Below are 20,943 nucleotides of genomic sequence, written 5' to 3'. Positions count from 1 at the left end.
TGAGCCATCCATGCCCACTCCATATTATGATTATGATAGTGCACTATGAAGGGCATTAGGATGGATAACCAGCAACTGTTTGCTTCTGTGGTCCAATTGGTGTATTCAGTTTTACATCTTTTGCAGTTTGTTTAGGTAGGATACAATTTCATTTCCCAGTGTTTAGAAGCCTGCAATCTGATTGGTCCATTAGCCATCTTCACATGATCTTTGGACCATATTTTTAAACTTATCCTTTCTCCCACTTTTTAATATTCTTCGATCCTGGTGTGGAAACATCCTTTAACAAAGTTTCCAGCTTCAAAAAACAAACCACCCCAACACATCCCTCACATAACTAAGTGATCATGGGTCACGCCTCTCTGCAATTCCGTGCGACACGACTCCTGCGATCTGATCACCCGACATATCGAGCACCCTCACTCTCAATTCTATTTATCGCCTGGTGTCACAGATGTTACCTGAACAGAGAATATGTTTTGGTTTTTGGTTTTTGACAGAGCTCACTAACTTTACAATACGATATCATCATCACGCCCCATCTGCTCAGACTGCAGTCGCCTGCTTTCTCCACTTGACCCTCGTCCTATATGTTGTGATTGTCGTGGAGTGTGTGATATTGATACACGATGTCAGCAGTGTGTTACCCAGTCAGAATCGGCTTTCAAAACTTACCTTCGCAAAATGTCAAAAACGGCGGCTGATTGTCGCTCTAAGATTCTGAGCATGGTCCACCCTCCACAAAGAAACCCAAATGAATTGTGTTATCCCATGTGACTCTGCCTTCGTCTTTATGCAAAGAAAAACAAGAAAAGACTACATGGGCGACGATTACATCACTTTCCATTGATGAGGACTTCATCTCCAACTAGTTTTACACTGCCAACTTCCCCGCCTCTGGGCAGACCACACACCATGCACATGACAGACCACTGTCTCCTACAGTCGTCCCGCTTTCTACTGGCCACCGGACTGTACTTTTGTCAGCAGTTCCCCTCTTATTGCAAGTAAGACAAGGAGTGTTTCCCTGTCACTCAATGTTGGACAAGTCTCAGCCATCAGCCGAGGGTTACCTCTCCCCCTTACCCGCTCGTGAATTTGTACATCACCGCTCCCTGCAGCTCTCTGAGGATGTAAGTATACCTCTCCTGCTTTCTAATGGCGACAGCCCTTTTGATCAGAAGGAAGAATGTCATCGAGCAAGGGGTCGACGACAAGTCAATTTACACCTGCACCCATTTCAGTGCTTCCTCCGTCCCTTTCTCCAAGAGGACAATTGGACAATCGGCTCCCTTTGAACCAACACGGTCACCTTCGATGGTGGCTTCAAGAGTTGAATGTTTGCACCAGAGTCTCCTTGCTGGCATTTGCACTGGAGCACCACCTCTTCGTTGACGCCTCCAAAGTCGGTAGGGGCGCTCACCTTCACAATGAACAGACTGGTGGGCATAGGTCAAGTGCCAACAGGAAATTTCACAGCAACAATCTAGAGGTCATTTTTGCCATCACTCATTGGGTGGATCTTCTTCAGTCGTCTCCAGCCAGGATCCAGTCAGACAATGTGGCCATCGTCTGGTACATCAACAAGACGGGGTCGACCAAGTGTGCGTCACTCCTCAGAACGACATTTCAGTTCTTCACCCTTGTCGACTCACTTCACTTCATGTGCCAGGCACATTCCAGGGATCCAGAATGGATAGCAGATGCCTTTTTCCGCCATGATCAACCATCCCAGATCGAATGGAAACTCCATTCTCAAGTCTTTCGCTGGATCTACTGCCTTTACTGAACCCCAGACCTTGACCTATCCGCAACAGACTTCAATGAACAGTTGCAGAAATATATATCCTCCATACTGGATCAGCTGGCATTGGATCACGATGCCTTAGCAGTATCATGGGAAGATCTCTTGGCCTATGCATATCCTCCGCCTGGCCTCCTTCCTTGGATCCTGCAGAAGGTTATGACCACCAAGAGTCTTCTACTCCTTTTGGTGGTGCCCATTTGCCTGGTGAGAAGTCTGCGGTCAGACCTTCTCATGCAGCCACAATGAGCTACATTTGTCTACAGAGACCCTCCATCTTTGCGTTTGGGTCATCTCCAGAGATCTCTCATAGCCTAGGGTTATTCTAAGAAGTTGGCAAGGACTATTACGTCAGTGCATTGCACCTCTACAAAAACTTTGTATGACCACAAGTTGAAGGCGTTTGAAAGTTATTGTTCAGCTAGGGATATTTCATCTCCCACCACTGCAGTCAAACAATAGCTGAATACCTCCGTCTCTGCTCTACTAGGAAGTTGAAGGGATCAACTTTGCCTACCTTTTGGCTTCTATTAATTGTATCTACTGGCTCCAAGAAATATATACTGTCGCTGAACTTCAGGCGTTGATTCGCTCATACCACATTGTGAACTAATTGTCTCAATTTGCACCTTCAGCATCGGATCTCAACGATCCATCACCTATCTTCAGCCAAGTATGAACCACTTGTCTTCATCCTCGCCCTGGCCACAGCAGCCAAAATCAGTGAGATTCATGCTTTAGACGTCCATAGAGTCCGGTTCAAACGTCATCAACATGGTAAAGTTTTCCTGGGTTTGTGCTGGGACTTTATTGCTAAGAACCAGCTCCCAGGACAACCATATCGCCTATTTACCCTTCCGCCACCATCTCAGGCCTCTTGTTGTTCACGCAAACGTCTTTTTATCCCATTATCGATGGCTGCAACCTCAGAGGTATCTCGAACCACCATTTCCTTTTGGCTGTGTTCTATCATCCTCGGAGCCTCACGAGATGAGGGCTGTGGCTTTCACCTTAGCATTGCACAATAATTGCACACTCAAAGCCATCATGGAAGGATGTTTCTGGCGATCTGACACGGTCTTTGCTTCCCACTACCTTCGTGATGTCTCTGTTACCGATGTCCACGGGCTTCATCACTTTGGTCCTCTCATCTTTCAAAGACCTCTCATCTTGGCCAAACAGCTCACAGCAGCCAGTCAGCGCAGATGAGGATACCAAGCGTTCCACAGTCTCACATCTAGTATCCTGTATATATAGTGCAAGAAATTCTTGATTCTTTCTCAGATTAAATCCTCTCTCAGATAAAATGTACATGACATAGTTGTAACCATTTTCCTTAATAAAGATTGTTACCACACAAAAAACTTCGTCACGCCAGGGGAAGCAACTCTCACCCAAATCACTTTCCTTTATGTCATACACCTGACAGGACATGTGAAAAGTTTCAAACTACGTGATCATAACACTGAGACAACATGACTGACCAAACTGTATGTATGGTACATTTATTTCCTTGCAAAGGCGTAATACCTCGCATTGTAAAGTTATAAGGTTGTAATTTTCATAGAAGAAATGCCACGTGTACGGTGCATTAGAATTCAAATGACCGTAATGGCGTCCATTGTGTTGTTCCACTGTCTGACACATGTAACACCAAGGCCAGCAAAATGGCTTGGGGTTTTAGTATATCATACAGATTTGAACTGCACGTTTTCCTTTACAAAACCCAAGGTTGTGTACTAGATTATAACTACACTTACCTTTTCTAGGTTTTTTTTACACCTTACCGCGTAACACGCCCGCATGGTGTTTTTTGAAAAATATCTTACGGACAATGGCTATTAGTATCGCATTACAAATCGCATTGTACATTATGCCTTTGCTTCTGTTTTCACAATTTAAAAAGCACATGTCTTTCCGATCTTTAATATCGCACTGATACACTTTTCCCGCCCAACCCAACTCAGTATTTACAATCTTTTTACAGACCTTCAAACTTTGTAGGTCTAAACATTCCGCCCCAGGATCAGCATGATTGCTGCCTAAAGTGTTTGGTGGAAAAGGGGCATGATGACCAAACATGCCCGATCTGCAGGGCCTTTACCCCTAACACAATGAAGCAGCGGCACGCCGACCACTTGCATTATAAGAGCCTACTCGAGGCTGGGATGGATGTACAAAAAGGCCATTGCCCCCTCTAAAAAGGGTAAAAGTAAGGCCAAGTCAACAAAGCCTTCCGCAACTGTCTCCTCCTACCCCTCTCCGAGGGCCGGGGGAGAAGGCTCTAGGGTCCCCGAGGTTCCCACACCTGCACCCTCTTCTGCACCCTCTTTAGCAGACATCTCTGCTCTGTTTAAGTTGCAGATGGCGTCGATGATAGTGGAGGTCAAGTCCCAACTCCGAGAGGAGATGCGGGCTGAGCCTTCCCCGTTGTCGGCGCCGGGCGCAGTTTTGAGGTCTTGTAGAATGCCCGGCGTCGGCCGAGGCAGGCCACATGACCTCGGGGACGATTTGAGACCGGGCTCCGGCTCCGGCTCGAGGTCGCTCCCCAGCGGAGGGGTGGCAGGCGCTGGCCCGTTCACTTCCTCTGCACCTTTATCCCTAGCGGAGTCAGACGCCTTCTCCGAGGCCGAGGCTCCCGCTAGTGGATCCATGGCCCAGAGCCAGGTGGGTTCCCATGAACACCCGGCACCTCGGGACCTGGATGGCTTTGGGCAGGGGGCAGCCCGGGGATGCGAAGGCCCAGGCCTCCGGGCGTCCTTTTCCTACCTTGTCCACTTACTCTCTCGAGGACGAGTCGATTACGGTCGGCTTGGAATTGAGAGATGAGGAGTGGATGGAGGAGGGAGGGGATGACTCTGAGGCTTCGGGAACATTCTCCTTTGCATCCTCATTGAGGCACGTACGGGACGATATTGTCCAGGTACTGCCTCAGGTGGCTGCCCCTATGCCTGAGTCGGATCCGACTGAGTTCCGCCTTCCAGGGGATGTCTTCGCTCCTAGCAAGGCGCCCCTTGACACACGAGGTCATCGACCCTCTGCTTTCGGGTGCTCGCAGGAAGTTCGACCTGCCGGAACTTATTAAGCGGTACCCTTGGCAGAGGACGGTGATTTCGAGGTGCCAATGGTCGACGAGTGCGTCTGGACTTCTGTCACCCTAAGGCCAAGCAGGGCCGGCGGTTGCCCCCCTTTCCTATGTGCGGTGCGGAGTTGAAGGCTGCTTACGTTAGCTTCGAGGAGCAATACCGTAATCCATGCCAACAGCTTCGCATATCCGTACACTCCACATATCTGTCTGCTGTACAGAGGGAGCTAGTTGGAGAGGGGCCGGCTGACTCTTCGGGGTTGGCTGCGCAACTGACAGAGGTTCATAGTCATCTCACACTAGCTGTGCCTCGCAGATGATGTGCGCTGTTATGGGCATGCACAGGCTGTGGATGTCAGTATCTAAGTACTCGACTTCCACACGCCAAGACCTCCTTGCTTTGCCATAAAAGATGGGTGCTACCCTCTTCCCTGGGGCTCAGCAGGTGGTCAGAGAGGCCTTGTTGGAGATACCTAGCGTTAAACCGCGTAAGCGGGCCTCTCCGCTTGACTCCTCCAACGCTGACGCGCCGGCTCAGAAGTCCACACCAGCTTGGAAGCAGCCGCTTCCTTCGGGTAACGGCGCTGGGAGGAGCAAGCGAGGCAGGGGCCGGGGCAAGCGCCCAAAGTGCCCCAGGTGAACCCACAGTCGCAAGTTATCGAACTGCCAACAGCAGGGGTCAACTGCCTCAAGCCAGATGTCCCCATAGGCGGCCAACTGGCTCTTTTCCTGAAGGAATGGGAGACAGTTACATCCAGTCCCTAGACCCTGTCCACTCTAAGGGATGGCCACATGCCTCGGTAGAAACATCATCCGCCCCCCTTCTCCGGGATAAAGCACACTCCGGTGCCTGCTACCGGAGAGAAGGCGGAATTTCTCCATGCCGAGGTCGACGCACTTCTTATGAAGGCGGCGATCGAACCGGTTCCTGTGGGACAGAAAAGCAAGGGCTTCTACTTGACATATTTCCTAGTCACCAAAAAAGACGGAGGGTTCAGACCTATTCTCAATCTGAGAAGGCTGAACAAACTTAAAGAGGTACCGTCCTTCAGGAAGGAGACAGTGCGCTCAGTGATCTCAGCTGTCAGGACAGGAGAATGTCTAACGTCAATAGACCTTAAAGACGCCTATCTTCACGTACCCATACACCCCGAGTTCAAGAAATACCTGAGGTTTTCTTTCGACGGGAGGTGTTATCAGTTCAGGGTTCTACCATTTGGGATCGCCACGGCCCCGAGGGTGTTCACCAAGCTGATGTTGATTCCTGCCCAAGTGGCCAGGTCGAAAGGTCGGTTCTGCCACCCGTACCTCGACGACTGGTTACTCAGAGCTGTATCGCAATCCCTCAGTCAGATAGCTACACAAGAAGTGATAGACATTCTGATCACTCTAGGGTGGATAGTCAATCTCAAGAAGTCAGATCTGAGCCCTACTCAGAATCTTGTCTTCTTAGGGGCGAACTTCAACACAGTGAGCGGACTTGTATCTCTATCACAAGACCGCATATTGCAGGTCAGAAGTGTTACTTCCCAGTTTCTTCTGTCCACGAGAAACACTGCTCGTACATGGCTCCAGTTACTGGGCAACATGGCGGATGTGGTTTGGCGGGCGTGCTTGAGAATGAGACCCATTCAACAAGCGCTCCGTCGGCTTTGGGTGAACTCGGAAGATCTCGAGACTGTTCTCGAGACTTCACAGTGTCTCATTACACACCTTCAGTGGTGGACCGAGGTCGGGAATCTGTCCCGGGGTTTCCCCTCGACACTCCCGTTCCGCCTCTCACAGTTCATACAGACGCGTCACTTTCCGGCTGGGGAGGCGTTCTGAACAATCACAATGCCTCGGGACTATGGTCCCAGCAGGAGATCAAACTGCATATCAATATGCTAGAACTGAGAGCGGTCAGGTTGGTGTTCCAACGCTTCCTGGATCTGCTTCGTGGCCAAGTGGTTCGTCTATAGATGGACAACCAAACGGCGATGACTACCATCCGGAAGCAGGGGGAAACGGTGTCACCGTCGCTTCTCCACGAGGCGTGGCAGTTCCTCCTATGGTGCGATATGTGATACCTGTTTATCTCCCAGGGGTGGACAATGTCCGTGCAGACGCTCTGTCTCGCCGGATCCTCGCTCCTCACAAGTGGAGGCTCGACCCGGGGATATTCGGGATTATCTCCCAGTTATACGTGTCGTTCCAGGTGGATCTGTTTGCGTCTGGGGTGAATCACCAGACACCAACGTTCTGCTCCCAGGTCCCCAACCCGAGGTCGGTGGCACCGGACGCCTTCCAGCTAGATTGGAAGGACAGAATCCTGTGGGCATTCCCCCCAGTACCTCTGATCTCCAAGGTCCTATTTCAGCTAGCCACTCGGCTGCATCAACAGTTCGGGGGTACTCTACAGCTATCGCAGCTTTTCACGTCCCTGTCGACGGGGCACTTCTGGGTGTGCACCCATTAGTGCAGCGCTTTTTAGCAGGTGTGGACAGGATCCGACCGCCTGTTCAGCGGATCAGCCCCCCTTGGGACTTGTCAATCTTTCTTGATTGGCTGTCCGGTCCTTCCTTTCGGGATCTGTTGTCTCTCTCTCTTCAGCTGTTGAGCTGGAAGACGGCGTTCCTTGTGGCGGTAACGTCCGGCAGACGGGTAGGCAACATTCATGCAATGTCAGCCGATCCCGAGCTAACTGTCTTCCACCCGGACAGGGTCAGTATTCAGTTTCGAGTTCTCGAATATGATCAGCCACAAATAACGGCTAATTTCATAGTATATGGTCGACCACGCCCTGTCTCTAGCCCCCGCCCCTCGACGGTGGTGCCTCACGATAAGGTTGGTTCCATTTATTGAACTCTTGTTTATTCATTGAAATATTCAAAATGTGATGTATTTATTATGCTTGTTGCTGACAGATGCCACTTCCTAGATTATCTTAGGAATCTGTCTTGATGCAGTAAGTGCCCCAAGGAGGATTTAATCAGAAAGAGAATTTTACAAACCTGTTGAGGTTATGAATTCTCTGATGAAATCCTCCTTGGGGCATGGCCACCCACATCCCCACATTCCGTCAGCATTAGACATATGGAAAGTGATTTGGGTGAGAGTTGCTTCCCCTGGCGTGACGTGCCGTGGAGGGTGAGGCCCCGTAAGGGTGGTCGTATATCATACAAAAACGAAGTTTTTTGTGTGGTAACAATTTTTGTAAAGGAAAATGGTTACAACTATGTCATGTAGATTTTCTTGAGCAAGGAAAATGCAATAAGTGCCCCAAGGAGGATTTCATCAGAGAATTCATAACCTCTACAGGTTTGTAAAAATTTATTCTCTCTGTTGCTTACATTTCATCGGGTTTCGCAGACAAGTTCCAAAAGGGAGGGTATATATACTTGTCTGTTTGGACTTTGGTCTACGTCATAGAAGCCACCATCCAGTGTGGCCATTGTTTAAATGATGACCAAATCCTCTACCTGCTCACCTCTGCCTTGTGCATATATGTCTCAGTAGTTGATTGTTGACCCGTACAGGTATTGTCAATCGTTTCCTCTTCTGGTTCTTACCATCTCCAATCTCTGCAGTTGTGATTGACAGGTTCGACGAAGTGAAAAAAGAGATGCCAAGCTGGTCCGCCTTACCTCCTTATGTGTGAGGTCTGATTTGTAGAACCTACTAGCCGGTGAAGAGTCTTTTGTAACAGAACACCTCCTCTTACACGGGGTGAGGTTAAAGTCGTGGACTAAGTAGGCTTGACCTGGATCATGGCATCTTCCCAAGGCAAGTGAGTTAACTGACTATAAAAGTCCAGTTTCCACCCTTGCCGAACTAGGCTGGTATTATGGAGTCTATGCATAGTCCAATCAAAATCGCGCACCGAAATCGAAATCCGGTTGGTGGAGTGTCATGCAGATTTCGGTCAACTGCAGGATTTGCAAAGCATGTGCACCACTAACTCGCTGTCAACAGATATTTTCTATATCTTTTCATGTTTTTAATCAAGGTGCTCACGTGATTTGATTCACTTTGCGATGTAAGTCTCGTTTTATCACAATATAGATCTTGATTATCGATCAGATCGTCTTGACTGGGCGCCACCGTTTTGTTTGAAACAAATGCAAGTGATACGAGAGGTTGAATCTGATTGGAGAGGCATAGAAAGGACATAACTCGTAATAGCCACTGGTGGCGCTACGATCAAGCCCAGGAATTCCAGCCTAGTTCGGCAAGGGTTGAAACTGGACTTTCAAAGTCAGTTAACTTGCTTGCCTCGGGAAGATGGGATCATGGTTACGCAGTCGTTCTTTGGATCGGCATCCTGTGTGAAACCACGGAACACATGCTTACCCAAAGTTATGCTGTATCAGTCTAAGTATTGCAAAGACGGTTTCATAATGAAAATCGTAAAAGAAGAAATTAAAATAGCGAGATGTTAAATTCTAATTGAACAATAATGTTTGCATATTATAATTTCTTATCTTTGTATATAGAATTATTGAGTACTGATAATGGCTTATTGTTAATTGTATAATAATTGTATAGAGATATTGGTACATAGGTCAAACATTTCACAGTTATTGGTATTTGTAGATTTTTGATAGTCATAATCCTACCTGATTATATTCATCGTAATGGAAAATGCTTTCAAAGTTATAATAACTGTGTGTAGTACTCTGTATCTGTGAATTGTATTCTAATGTACAAGTCTGTTGACTAAACCCTCTGTTTCTGATGTACCAAAAATGTTCTTAAACAAATGATGTCTGATTTACAGTAGATCAAACTTTGCACAGACATCAGTCTCGCCAGCAGCTTGTGCCTTTTGCTATTTTGGATTTTTGTCATATGTTTGTTTTCTACTTTTTAAGGCAGCAAATTGGACTGAGGTTCAAATGAAACTAGATTTGTTTCTAGAATATAACTCAAAGTCCATTCAATGTCTTGACCAAATATTTGCAGAGGTACCAGTCTAGCTACAAACTTTTGTATCATAAGAGTTTAGGAACTTTTGACGTTACACTCAAAAGAACATACACTAGCGGCAGATATGAGTTTTCATGATTGTTTCAGTTGTGTCTTTATGACTTTAACACTTGCCAGACATGGCCATTTCTGATGAACTCCGTCATCTGGAGGGGTATCTGGTGGAGGAGTTTCAGCGAGGACGCAAGGTTGCCGACTTGTATGAGCTGGTTCAGTATGCAGGGAACATTGTTCCCCGATTGTGAGTAACATAGCCTTTCACATTGCTTAGAGTGCTTATAGTTTGCAGACATTGCCACATACTTTCCTCAAACATGTTAAGGGCTTCGTGTGCTTCCTATATATAATTAGGCATAGGACAGACTCACAGATTATCACAACAGCTTCCAAAAGGCTTATCACAATTTCACTTGTTCAGACTCAAATTTGCCCCAAGCTCAATATGCCCCAAGCTCACGATGCCTGATCTCAAAAGTTGGTTCTAATTTTGATAACAAAGTAACCAGAAAGATCACACAAGTATCAGGAAAATTGGTTTTGATTTATGAGAAATTAAAGCAGTTTTTCATCAGCAATGCTAAACTATGAATAACTCCTCATTGTATGATTTGTTAACATGTAATAGTATTTTGCAGAATGTATTGGACATGATATGATTCAACAGGAATTACTTATAACTTATTTAGAGACCTGGGACTGTGGTTGAAGTCCTCTTCATTGGATGTCGTTTGTTGAAATACCCCTAATCATTATGGTTGGATAGAAATGTAACCCCCAAGGGACATGGTGATTGGATTGGTTTTTGTGGATAATATGATGACTGAGATGTATCTAGATTCCTTTCTGTATTTCATAGCTTGATATTTCCATTTATCTGTCATGTCAATACACCTGTTTGACAGCTTCAAGGATGTAAACAGGAAACAATATTTTTCCACTGGTTATTTGATTCTTTTTCCAGATGTAAAGTTTTCTCCTCTTGACTGTACAGCAAATGGGTCTTATCTTTGCCACATTATGTTCAGTTTCATATGCTCAAAACAGAAATGAGGCAACTAAAATGAATAATTCCTGCCAAATACCCTACCTCCATTACCTCATTGCCTGTATTGTGGCTCACTGGCTATCACACTATAATATCTTTAGATTTTCAACAGACAGAAGTCCCTCTTCACTGTCCATAATCAGTTGTGCAAGAATTTATATATTGCTGCCCAAGGCTCTTACACAAGAGTTTTATGTAGTACATTATTAGTAGTTAACACACTGTAGTTAATCTTCATTTGGCTTACTCCTGCTATGCATGAAGATCAATTAAAGGAAACATGAAGCGATGTCCCCAAAGCAATATTTCAAATAAGAATTTAACACTAACCTGTATAGCTTTACCCTTCAAAACTAGACGTAAAACTTACAAGACAAACAAGGAATAATTAACATAAAAGTAATGCAGTATACAACTAAAGGTTTAAGAGTTTAGCGTTTAAAGGGGATTTATTTGAATGAAGTGAATGGGATGTGGGATGTGAAAATGTGATGTGAAGACCCCTACAAGGTTGTTCGGCCCTGTAAGATACGTAATGTAATAATCAACATGATCCGTATGGAAATTATGATGGCACCAGATAATAACAATACTAATAAAACATTACAGTTCTTTCTTTTTGGCATACATACTTCAACAAGTCCCTCTAGATATACCAGTACACATTATCATGCCTCATCTCAGGGACGCAGGTTCAAACCTCTCTATACATAAATACAAAGAATAGCCCTGCACAATAAAATATGCCATAAATAAATACACTATAACTACAATATACTATATTAAATACATGATACATATACAACTTGTATTCATTTATAACAATATTACAGAATATATACATGACATACCTAAGCCAAGTACATAAGTAAGTTGAATTAAGAATACATTACAATATCATAATTCCATGCCAGCTAAGGTACTATATACAACAAATACATAGTAAAATGCATAGTACTCTAACCTAAGTTTCTAGATCAATAAAGTACTAATGACACAGTGAAGAAAAGATGCTCTCAGAACATGTGCAGAGCCATATGCTGACTGGCCAGCAGAAGTTGTGAACAGGATATTTTCATGGTTGAAGAGATCCTGCAGAGAACAATAACAACCTACCGGTACCCACAGGCAAAGCCTCTGGCCGACAATAGCCGTGACACCAACAAGGAGTGGCTGAACTACCCAAACTATTTACAGAACTAGCTTACCTGTGAATTAGAAGATTGTGCAAGTGCTGAAGTTAACACAATCATTTAAGGAAATAAATATAAATATTTCAGTGAAGATTATTCATTTAATTCATCTTAGTTCAATAAACTGATACTTTATAATCTAACAACATACTATTTACATGCATACGGTAACACACGATGTATACGAGAGGGTCTGCTATGAAGGATCTAAACCCAAGTTCTATGTTCAATTTAGGCCAGACTACTTGTTTATGATTGATTTTTGTAAATGTAAGAATTGTATTTTGTTCTTTGAAAGGTAATCTGAATATAATGTCATGTTTGTTAAGCCAGTCCATCTTCTTTGTTGCAGATAATCATTTTGTACACAAATTGTTTCACAATGAGCTCCACTTTGTTTTATTGAATGGTGGAGGATCTGTAACCCAGTTGTTAGAATGTGCTCCACGTCCATCTGTCCATCATGTGGTTCATCATGTGTGTCAGAACTCGGAAACCATTCAATATTTTATTACAAAATGTTGCAAACCTATTAGACATGTGCTAAACTTTTGCCTTTTGGTAATTAGGGATTTCAGGAAATTTTATTTTGCCCCTTTGCATAACAACATGTTGGACGTGAAATTACTGGTAGGTTAAAATTTGGCTTAGATTTATTATTAACTCGAAAAGCATTTAATATTTATTTATCAATGTTTGCTCAGATATCAGTCTAGCAATGAACTAGTGCCTTTTTCTTTTTAAGAATTTTGGAGAAAAGAAAATCCTGTTTCCATGACAATAGATTAGTTTTCAGTTCAGATCAGTGAAAGGTTCATTTCCTGTTCATAACTCATGATTTGTATTTCCACCCTTATCAGTCAAGTGGTCAACTGTACAATTCTTGGAAACTGAATCGAAAGGAAAGCCCCATTATATCATCTCTAGTGATCTTATCACAGTTAACACACCCTACAAAGAGCTTACTTCAAATACCAATAAGTTATTGCAACTCACCCAAAAACAGCTTAATCTTCTCCTCACAGAGGCTGTGCACCACCACCAGTCCAGGTTTCTACCTCTTCTCATTCTTGGCTCCAGTCACACACACACCCCACTGTACGCTGCTTCACATTTAAGATGACCAAAGATTGAGAAGAGGTAGAACCAAGTGACAGCATCATAGCTTTATTGAGAAGGCTTTGTCAATGGGCATGGCTGTTGTTACATGAGTTGGGATTTGTAAGTTTGATCAGTTTTGGATCCTATGTTAACCAGTAACTCTTTAGTTTAGAACAAGTCCCAGGTGGCAGTTGTGATCAGGGGCTTGAAGTTTCATTCAACGCATATCGTATTTGATGCTTGTTTTTCTTAAGGTGTCATCTTGTAAACATGTACAGGTCATAACGAACCTGTGAACGTGAGATGTAGATGTGTCATATATATGTATAGTCTGATACTCTTTGAAATTTCTCAATTTATAAGTGATCAAAGGCCTGAGATTGTGCTGGAAGGTATAACTTTAACAAAAATTCAGGGATTTGGGCATAACCCAATTTGTGTCCAAGTTTAGCAACAACACTGAAGAAGTTCTATCATCAGCCAATTAGTCAGTATTAAGGTGGTTTAGAGGTCACATGATTTAAGTAATTAGGCTTCAGACGATATGATCATTGATCACTTGCTGACTATGGCAATATCGTAATATAATCTGGAATACAGAAAACACATTATTTCATTTTTATGCTACAGATGTTACAATAGAGTTGAACAATTTTCTTTCAATTTTCAGGTATCTGCTGATTACTGTTGGAGTGGTGTATATTAAAGCAAATGAATTATCCAGACGAGACATTTTAAAGGATCTAGTAGAAATGTGTCGTGGTGTGCAGCATCCCTTGAGAGGACTTTTTCTGCGCAACTATCTACTGCAGTGTACCAAAAATGTCTTGCCTGACACTGAGGAGGATGCAAGGTATTTTTGACTAGACATTGGTACTGTGCAGGGCCCCATTCCACAACGCGATCGTAGCGCAATGACAGTCGTATGTCTGTGTTTAGTCTTGGGAGTTACAATCACCTTAACAGTACAATTGCTTTGTGGAGATAGTCCATATATCAACACAAACAGGGCACAGACTGCAGTGTTGTAACATGGTACTGGTAGTTATAAACAGACCCAGGAAAAAGGGCTGCTGCAATTGGTTTTCTCGACAACACAGTGGCCTCTGTGAAAGGACGGATGGAGTGGAAGGACGATGGCTCGATCCCTTGACCTAGCCTAGCACTCAGGATTAAGGGGAAAACAAGGACCGATTGGCTCAGTCAGTATACTGTGTCTCGGTAAGGCATCCATGTTAAGCTGTGGCATAGCATCTCAGTGGGCAAGCAAAAAAAATACCTGGCAAAAGTGACGACTAGTACAAACAGCTGCTCACCCATGTGCATACCTGTTTCTACATAAGTACAATAATCTTAAACACTACCTCAAACCCCATTTCACCTCACCTTACATCATCCCTGATAAGTTGCGGTAGGGCAACCTTGTGGTTATAGTGTCTATATGTAGTGTTATGAAGTCCCATTTTTGGTGTGCCTCTCTCTCTCTTATACCACGATCCAGACAGCAAATTTATCTCACATGAACATGTTTTAATGTGACATTGTCAAAGAATTAACACAAATTCAAAACTGATAGAAAACAGCTGTTCGATTGAGCTGAGGATAACTTGTGCTATATCATGTCACTTCAATTGACCTGGACAAGTGCAGCTTTTTGCTTTGAAGTGGCGTATAAGGGATTTATTCTGCCTCCCAGAAATCCATGTGCAGCCTGTATTGCTCCTGGCAGGGTATAAGAGATTTATTTGCTAGCTGAGAAATTTATTACCCTCCAAGGCAGGTTACACAGTATTTTATAAAGATAAATCAGATCTCTTCCTGACATAGAGGCATGATAATGTCGATAATCAGGCAATATGTATATTGACCTATTCATTCAGGCAATGTATATATTGCCTGAAACATGAGACTGGATTTTGGACATTGACTGAAATGAATTTGACTTCTTTAACCTAATTTCTGCATTTTAATTTGGATCTATTTTTATCTTACAAAGATCAAAGGAACTTCTTTAAGTAATTAAAAATTATTCCACATTGAATTGATTGGTTCTTCAAACATGAAAGAGTCCTTTTGAGGAGACGAAGCTCTCAGTGCTGGAAGAAGAGATGCATAAGATCAAGGAGATAGCTCTGGCAAAGAAGAATTCCCCGGTCACGAGGGGGATGCCATCTGTCAATTCTTCATTCACAGCTGTAGGGCAATCTTCATTCCAAGCCATAGGACCTTCTTCAGATGACTAACAAGCTGCGCCGTATGGCCGGTCAGCCAGCCAAGCCGACCAGCCGCCCATAAGCAAGCAGACTTTGATTTACCGTGAGACAATACCGTACAAAAGCCTCACGGAATCCCAAGACAAGCTGTCCGAGGCAACCCAGCTGTCCACGGCAACCAAGCCATCCAAGGCAAATTAGGACACTGTACGATGGTAACACAGACTCCATGGGCCTGCCTTTCATGGTAACACAGCCGACCGACAAGCCGTCAAGCCAGCCAGCCATTAAGACACCGTATGGTCGTCACACTGACTCCATGGGCCTGCCACCCACAGCTACCTAGCTGACCGACCAATTATCCAGCCAGCCGACCGTTAGGACTCCATGCCGACTGTCCAGCCCCGGGGTAGACGAGGAGTACAATGATTACCCTACCCCAATGGGAGCTACCCAAGGTCACTCGGAGGCAGGAGCCGGGGCGAAGATCAGGCTGTTGATTCACCCCAGTGAGACTACACCTTTTAGAGTTGATAGAAGAACTCTACCATCTTATGCCTGTACTCAAACCTCCAGTGACACAGACTTCGCCAACCCAGATGCCGGAATATCGGGGATGTCATGCTCCTACATCGTCTCAACACATCCATCAGACATTACCTTGGCCCAGTTACGCTGGCAAGGTAATTGACCAGATGTCTGACAGTCTTCTCAAGCTCAAGCACGATGAACGACTACCTTTACCTCCAATAAAGCAGAAGTTATACAGGAAGCATGAGGCTCCACTTCCGGAATTCCCAAGTATGGAAGAAGATTTCCACAAGTTGGTACGCAACCCCATCACTAGCATCTACTACCACTACTATGCAGATTAAGGATCTGACATCGGTTTCCAGATACTATATGGATGTTGGTGCTTACATTAATTGGTTTGTTGCCAGAATCAGACACATCATTCCACCATTATAGCCATCCTATGAAGGAATAACTGGAGACACGCCAATGACTATTAGTACTGATCAAGTCGGACTCATCCATAGCCTTCTAGATACTATTGTCAGGATGCAAGAAGACTCCTCCCAAGTCTGGCTACAGATCCGATCCAGAGCTGTTTCTAACCAGACCAAGAGGTTGATAATGACACAACCTATATCAGCTACCACAACATTCAATGGAAAATTGTGACACGTGACAGATGAAGTGAGACAAGACACTGCAGATCGATTCCAAACTTCAACTATCAACTTAGCTGCTAAAGTCCACGGATCATCCCATCCATAGAAGCGTCCCTGGGACTACAAATCTTCATCATCCAAACAGCTTCCTAAGAAGAAGTGTGTCCCCTCCGGGAAAGATTCATTCCATACCGAGTCGGGGATACGACAAGCGACAATCTTCTTAGGAATCTTTTCTTCAGCCAGACTACAAGAAACAAGGATATAATCGCCGTTGAAGATCTGGAGGCAGAGGCGAACACAGGTTCTGACTTCAAATACCAACCCCTCCAAATTATAGACCACTTGGTTATGTCTATGGACTGCGATTTACGCCTACCGTCTTTCAACATAGTGCTGACTCTGGGACAAGCGGGAGGGTGCCTTCTGTCATACACTGAAAATTGGAAGAAAGTTACACCCGATCACTGTATTCTAGACGTCGTGGCTCACGGGTACAAGCTACACATCAGGAAACATCCTATCCTGAAGACACACGCCGTCAGATGCAGATTTCATCTAGTCATAGCCAAGTTTGCAGCAGCAGATTTGGCCGTCAGGAAGCTACTAAAGAAGCAAGCCATTCGGAGACTAATGGAGACCAACAACACCAAGGGATATTTTCTCCGGTCTTCTTAGTCCTGAAGAAGAATACAACTGAAGTGAGGATGATCATCGACCTAAACACCCTAAACAAAAGACACTGGTACCTCTGCTAAAGTTCCACATGAATTCCCTACGGAAGTTACGGTCGACGTTGAAGACAGGAGACTGGCTTATCAGCCTAGGTTTACAAGATGCTTATCTTCTCATCCGGTTGGGGCGGTCGGATAGCCTAGTGGTTAAAGCGTTCGCTCGTCACGCCGAAGACCCAGGTTCGATTCCCGACATGGGTACAATGTGTGTAGCCCATTTCTGGTGTCCCCTGCCGTGATATTGCTGGAATATTGCTAAAAGCGGCATAAAACCATACTCACTCACTTACTCACTCTCGTCCGGTTACACCCATCCTCACAGAAATATCTATGCTTAGCGATCAATTGCCAACGCTATGAAGTTCAAGTCCTTTGTTATTCACCAGGATTACAGCGCCAGTCATCAAGTTTGTTCACATCCAGCCAGTTTGAATCCATGGTTACCTGGAGGATTTCCAAGCTGTAGACCAAGAGAAAGTTCAACTACATCAGAACATGATATTCTTGGTCCAACTTATGACCTACCTAGGCTTCCTAGTCGATCCTTCCAAGTCCGAGACTACTCCGGTTCATAAGACATCATATACATCCAGATTCCAGCTAGACAGGGGATACCTATGCCCACCAAGGGATCGATTCAACAAGACTATCAAGATGATTCAATCACTCTCAAGTCAACCCAGCAAGTCCCTGAGGTGGTGGATGTCTCTTCTAGGAAACTTCAGGATATGACCTTAAGAGGAAGGCTGATGCTACTTCCTCTAGAGACATGGATCAACAATCTCACAGCCTGGAGTTCCAGACTCAGTTACTGCCCAGATTTCTACGAGACCTCCATTGATGGAATCACAGAGAGCATGTGATGAGTGGCATCCCTCTGACTTGTCCGAAGCCCAAACACCATCTATTCACAGACGCGTCAGATTCGGGATCGTTGAACACGGAAGAGAAGAACCTTCATAACCACTGCAGGGAAATGAAGGCCATCTATTACACCATCCTGGAGTGGAAGATACATCTTTAGCAATCATCCGTTCTCATAGCCACGGACAACACCACAGTAGTGGCCTATATTCAGAAGCAGGGAGGAACCAGATCCAGCTCTCTGATGACGGAGACTACACCATTGTTTGCCTTGGCAGACTCCTTCAATTGCCAGATGGAAGCAAGACATATACCCAGGAAACTGAACATACTGGTCGACAGCCTTTATCGCCAGAGGAGAATAGTGGCAACGGAATGGACTTTACTTCCACGGATAAACAAGTTATGGGACACACCACACCTGGATCTATTTTGCCACTTGCTACAACAACCAACTTCCTGTTTATGTCAGTCCAGTTCCCGACCCAAGAGCTCACCAGATCGACACACTATTGATGGATTGAACGAATCTGTTTGCGAACGCATTCCCACCATGACAAAGTCATCCACAAGGTGGAGGAGACGGATTACATAATAATACTGATCGGTCCAATATGGCCCAACAGGGCATGCTTCCCCAGACTACTAAGTCTACTAATGGAGGAACCTGTCCAGTTACCTCATCGTCGAGATCTGCTACGACAACCCAAGTCCAGCATTTTCCACGACAATCTACCCAGCCTACATCTAACTAACCGCTTGGAAGTTATCATGCAGAAGATGCAGACATCCGGATACTCTGGGCTTGCCTCAGAAGCTGTAGCAAGATCGTGGAGACCTTCATCCTCCCTTATATATGACAACAGATGGGAAAAGTTCGTCCAGTGGTGAAGTTGACAAGGGATCATAACTAATGCTACATCCATCCCTATGGTAGCTGATTTTCTGCTACATCTATGTCAAGACAACAAATTCTGACATGGGACGATAGAAGGTTATAGATCAGCCCTTCATTCTGTTCTTCAACATGACGGATTATCAATCGGAAACCACTACTATAAGATGTTCGCACACCTTGTATGTTCCCCAAGTGCAAACTATCGATGGTACTATCAGCATTGTTAACAGAACCTTAACGAGCCCATGGCTAAAGCTACCCTACCCGAAAAAGCCGGAAAAGTGTCTACTAGCCATGGCAACAGCAGCAAGAGTTTCAGAATTACATGCCTTTGACTATTCTAGTCTCACCCATGATCAACATGGGGCCTCAACCAACACAAATGAGAAATGACATCATTATTACAATCAAGATCAGCAAATATAAGGGTAATTCTAGTGAATATATCACATATTTGACTGATTCTTGACATATTTCTGATTTCAAGTTCTCAGGGGGAATTTCAGAGGAAATTATCTCAAGTAGGATTAGAATCAGTAAATAATGGTTTCCAGAAGAGATTACTGTCAATTACACAGGGAGTTACTGGAGGCAGATCCCACCAGGTCCCTCTGGTATATTCTGGCAGAGATGTGATAGACGTAGAAGTTTCGTAAGAATTATCAGACAATGATTATCATTGTTAAAAATTCTAAGAATACTACCTCTATTACATCCGAAGTACTCCCTCCCACCTCCCCAATTCATCTACCTCTAGTCGTAGATGAGGGGAAAAAGTGATGTTGCCTCTGTTATGATGTCATGGCTTGGGTAGTTACGAGACTACTTGGCGACAACTAGTTGTGTGTGTAATTGACAGCGAAGAGGACGTCAGTTGAAAATCTGAAAATTTTAGTTAGTGTGATTGAAGCCAAAATACAGGATTTATGGCAGAAATGTAATAGAGGTAGTATTGTTCGATGTTATTGAAAATAATATTTGGTCTTTCATTTGATCAATGTTTGTCATAACAAATTCATTGGCAAAAGCCAACAGAAGACAGAGCTACATGCCCTAATAGAGGGGTGCTGTAACAACTCAATTAACAATGTCAATATTGGGTGTGACCATCATTTGCATTGACACAGGCAAGGCTGTGCTGGTGCATTTGAAAACACCCTGTGAAATGTTCCAATTGTCAACTGAAGATTGACCCAAGCATCACATATACGTTGTTTTGACCCTTGCAAGACCTTCAGCGCTGTCATGATGAAGCCAAACTCATCTGTGAACAGTGTACTGTCCCAGTCTTGTCTTCTGAAACTCAGATATTGTCTACACCAAGTTTGGCATTCCCAATGGATGTTGAAGCAAAATTGGGCTTATTGCTGAACGTGGTGGCAAGATGTTGTGCTCGCACAACCGGTTGCATGGGGCTCTGCCACTAATTGGTTTTGACCCAGGAATTGTCCGAGCTGTAAAAGAAAAGATTAGATGACTTACAGAGCTTTGTGACACAATGAGAACTACTTGATTCTATTTCATATTTTGCAGTTCTGGAGAACATGAAAGTGGAACTGTTGATGATTCTATTGACTTCATCTTGCTCAACTTTGCTGAGATGAACAAACTATGGGTACGAATGCAACACCAGGGCCATTCTCGCGACCGTGAGCGTAGGGAGCAGGAAAGGAGGGAGTTGCGGATCCTGGTGGGAACAAATCTGGTTCGTCTCAGTCAGCTGGAGTGTATTCATGTGGATAAATATAAAAAGGTTGGTACAGATACATATGCAATGTAAGGATACCAACACAAATAATTCATTCTCCTATCACATGTTATAATATATTTCATTGTTCTCAAGATCAGTGGTCAACTGGTATT

At 44.4% G+C, this 20,943-nt stretch overlaps 1 protein-coding gene across 4 annotated transcripts in view; it reads left to right on the top strand.

Annotated features, from left to right (window-relative positions):
* Window positions 1-20,943, top strand: part of LOC139454198 (vacuolar protein sorting-associated protein 35-like) — a 108,423-nt gene that overhangs the window by 38,852 nt on the left and 48,628 nt on the right. For all 4 annotated transcript variants that reach the window (XM_071235766.1, XM_071235767.1, XM_071235769.1 and 1 more), the window contains exons 4-6: window positions 9,975-10,098; window positions 13,867-14,049; window positions 20,614-20,833. In XM_071235766.1, the coding sequence (XP_071091867.1) occupies window positions 9,975-10,098; window positions 13,867-14,049; window positions 20,614-20,833 (527 nt within the window). The remainder of the gene's footprint in view (window positions 1-9,974; window positions 10,099-13,866; window positions 14,050-20,613; window positions 20,834-20,943) is intronic.

Source organism: Haliotis cracherodii, unplaced genomic scaffold, assembly GCF_022045235.1.
Source record: "Haliotis cracherodii isolate W230 unplaced genomic scaffold, xgHalCrac1.p SCAF_10, whole genome shotgun sequence".
NCBI lineage: Eukaryota > Metazoa > Mollusca > Gastropoda > Lepetellida > Haliotidae > Haliotis > Haliotis cracherodii.
Note: the sequence above shows the minus strand (reverse complement) of the source record. Positions and strands in the feature narration are given on the sequence as shown.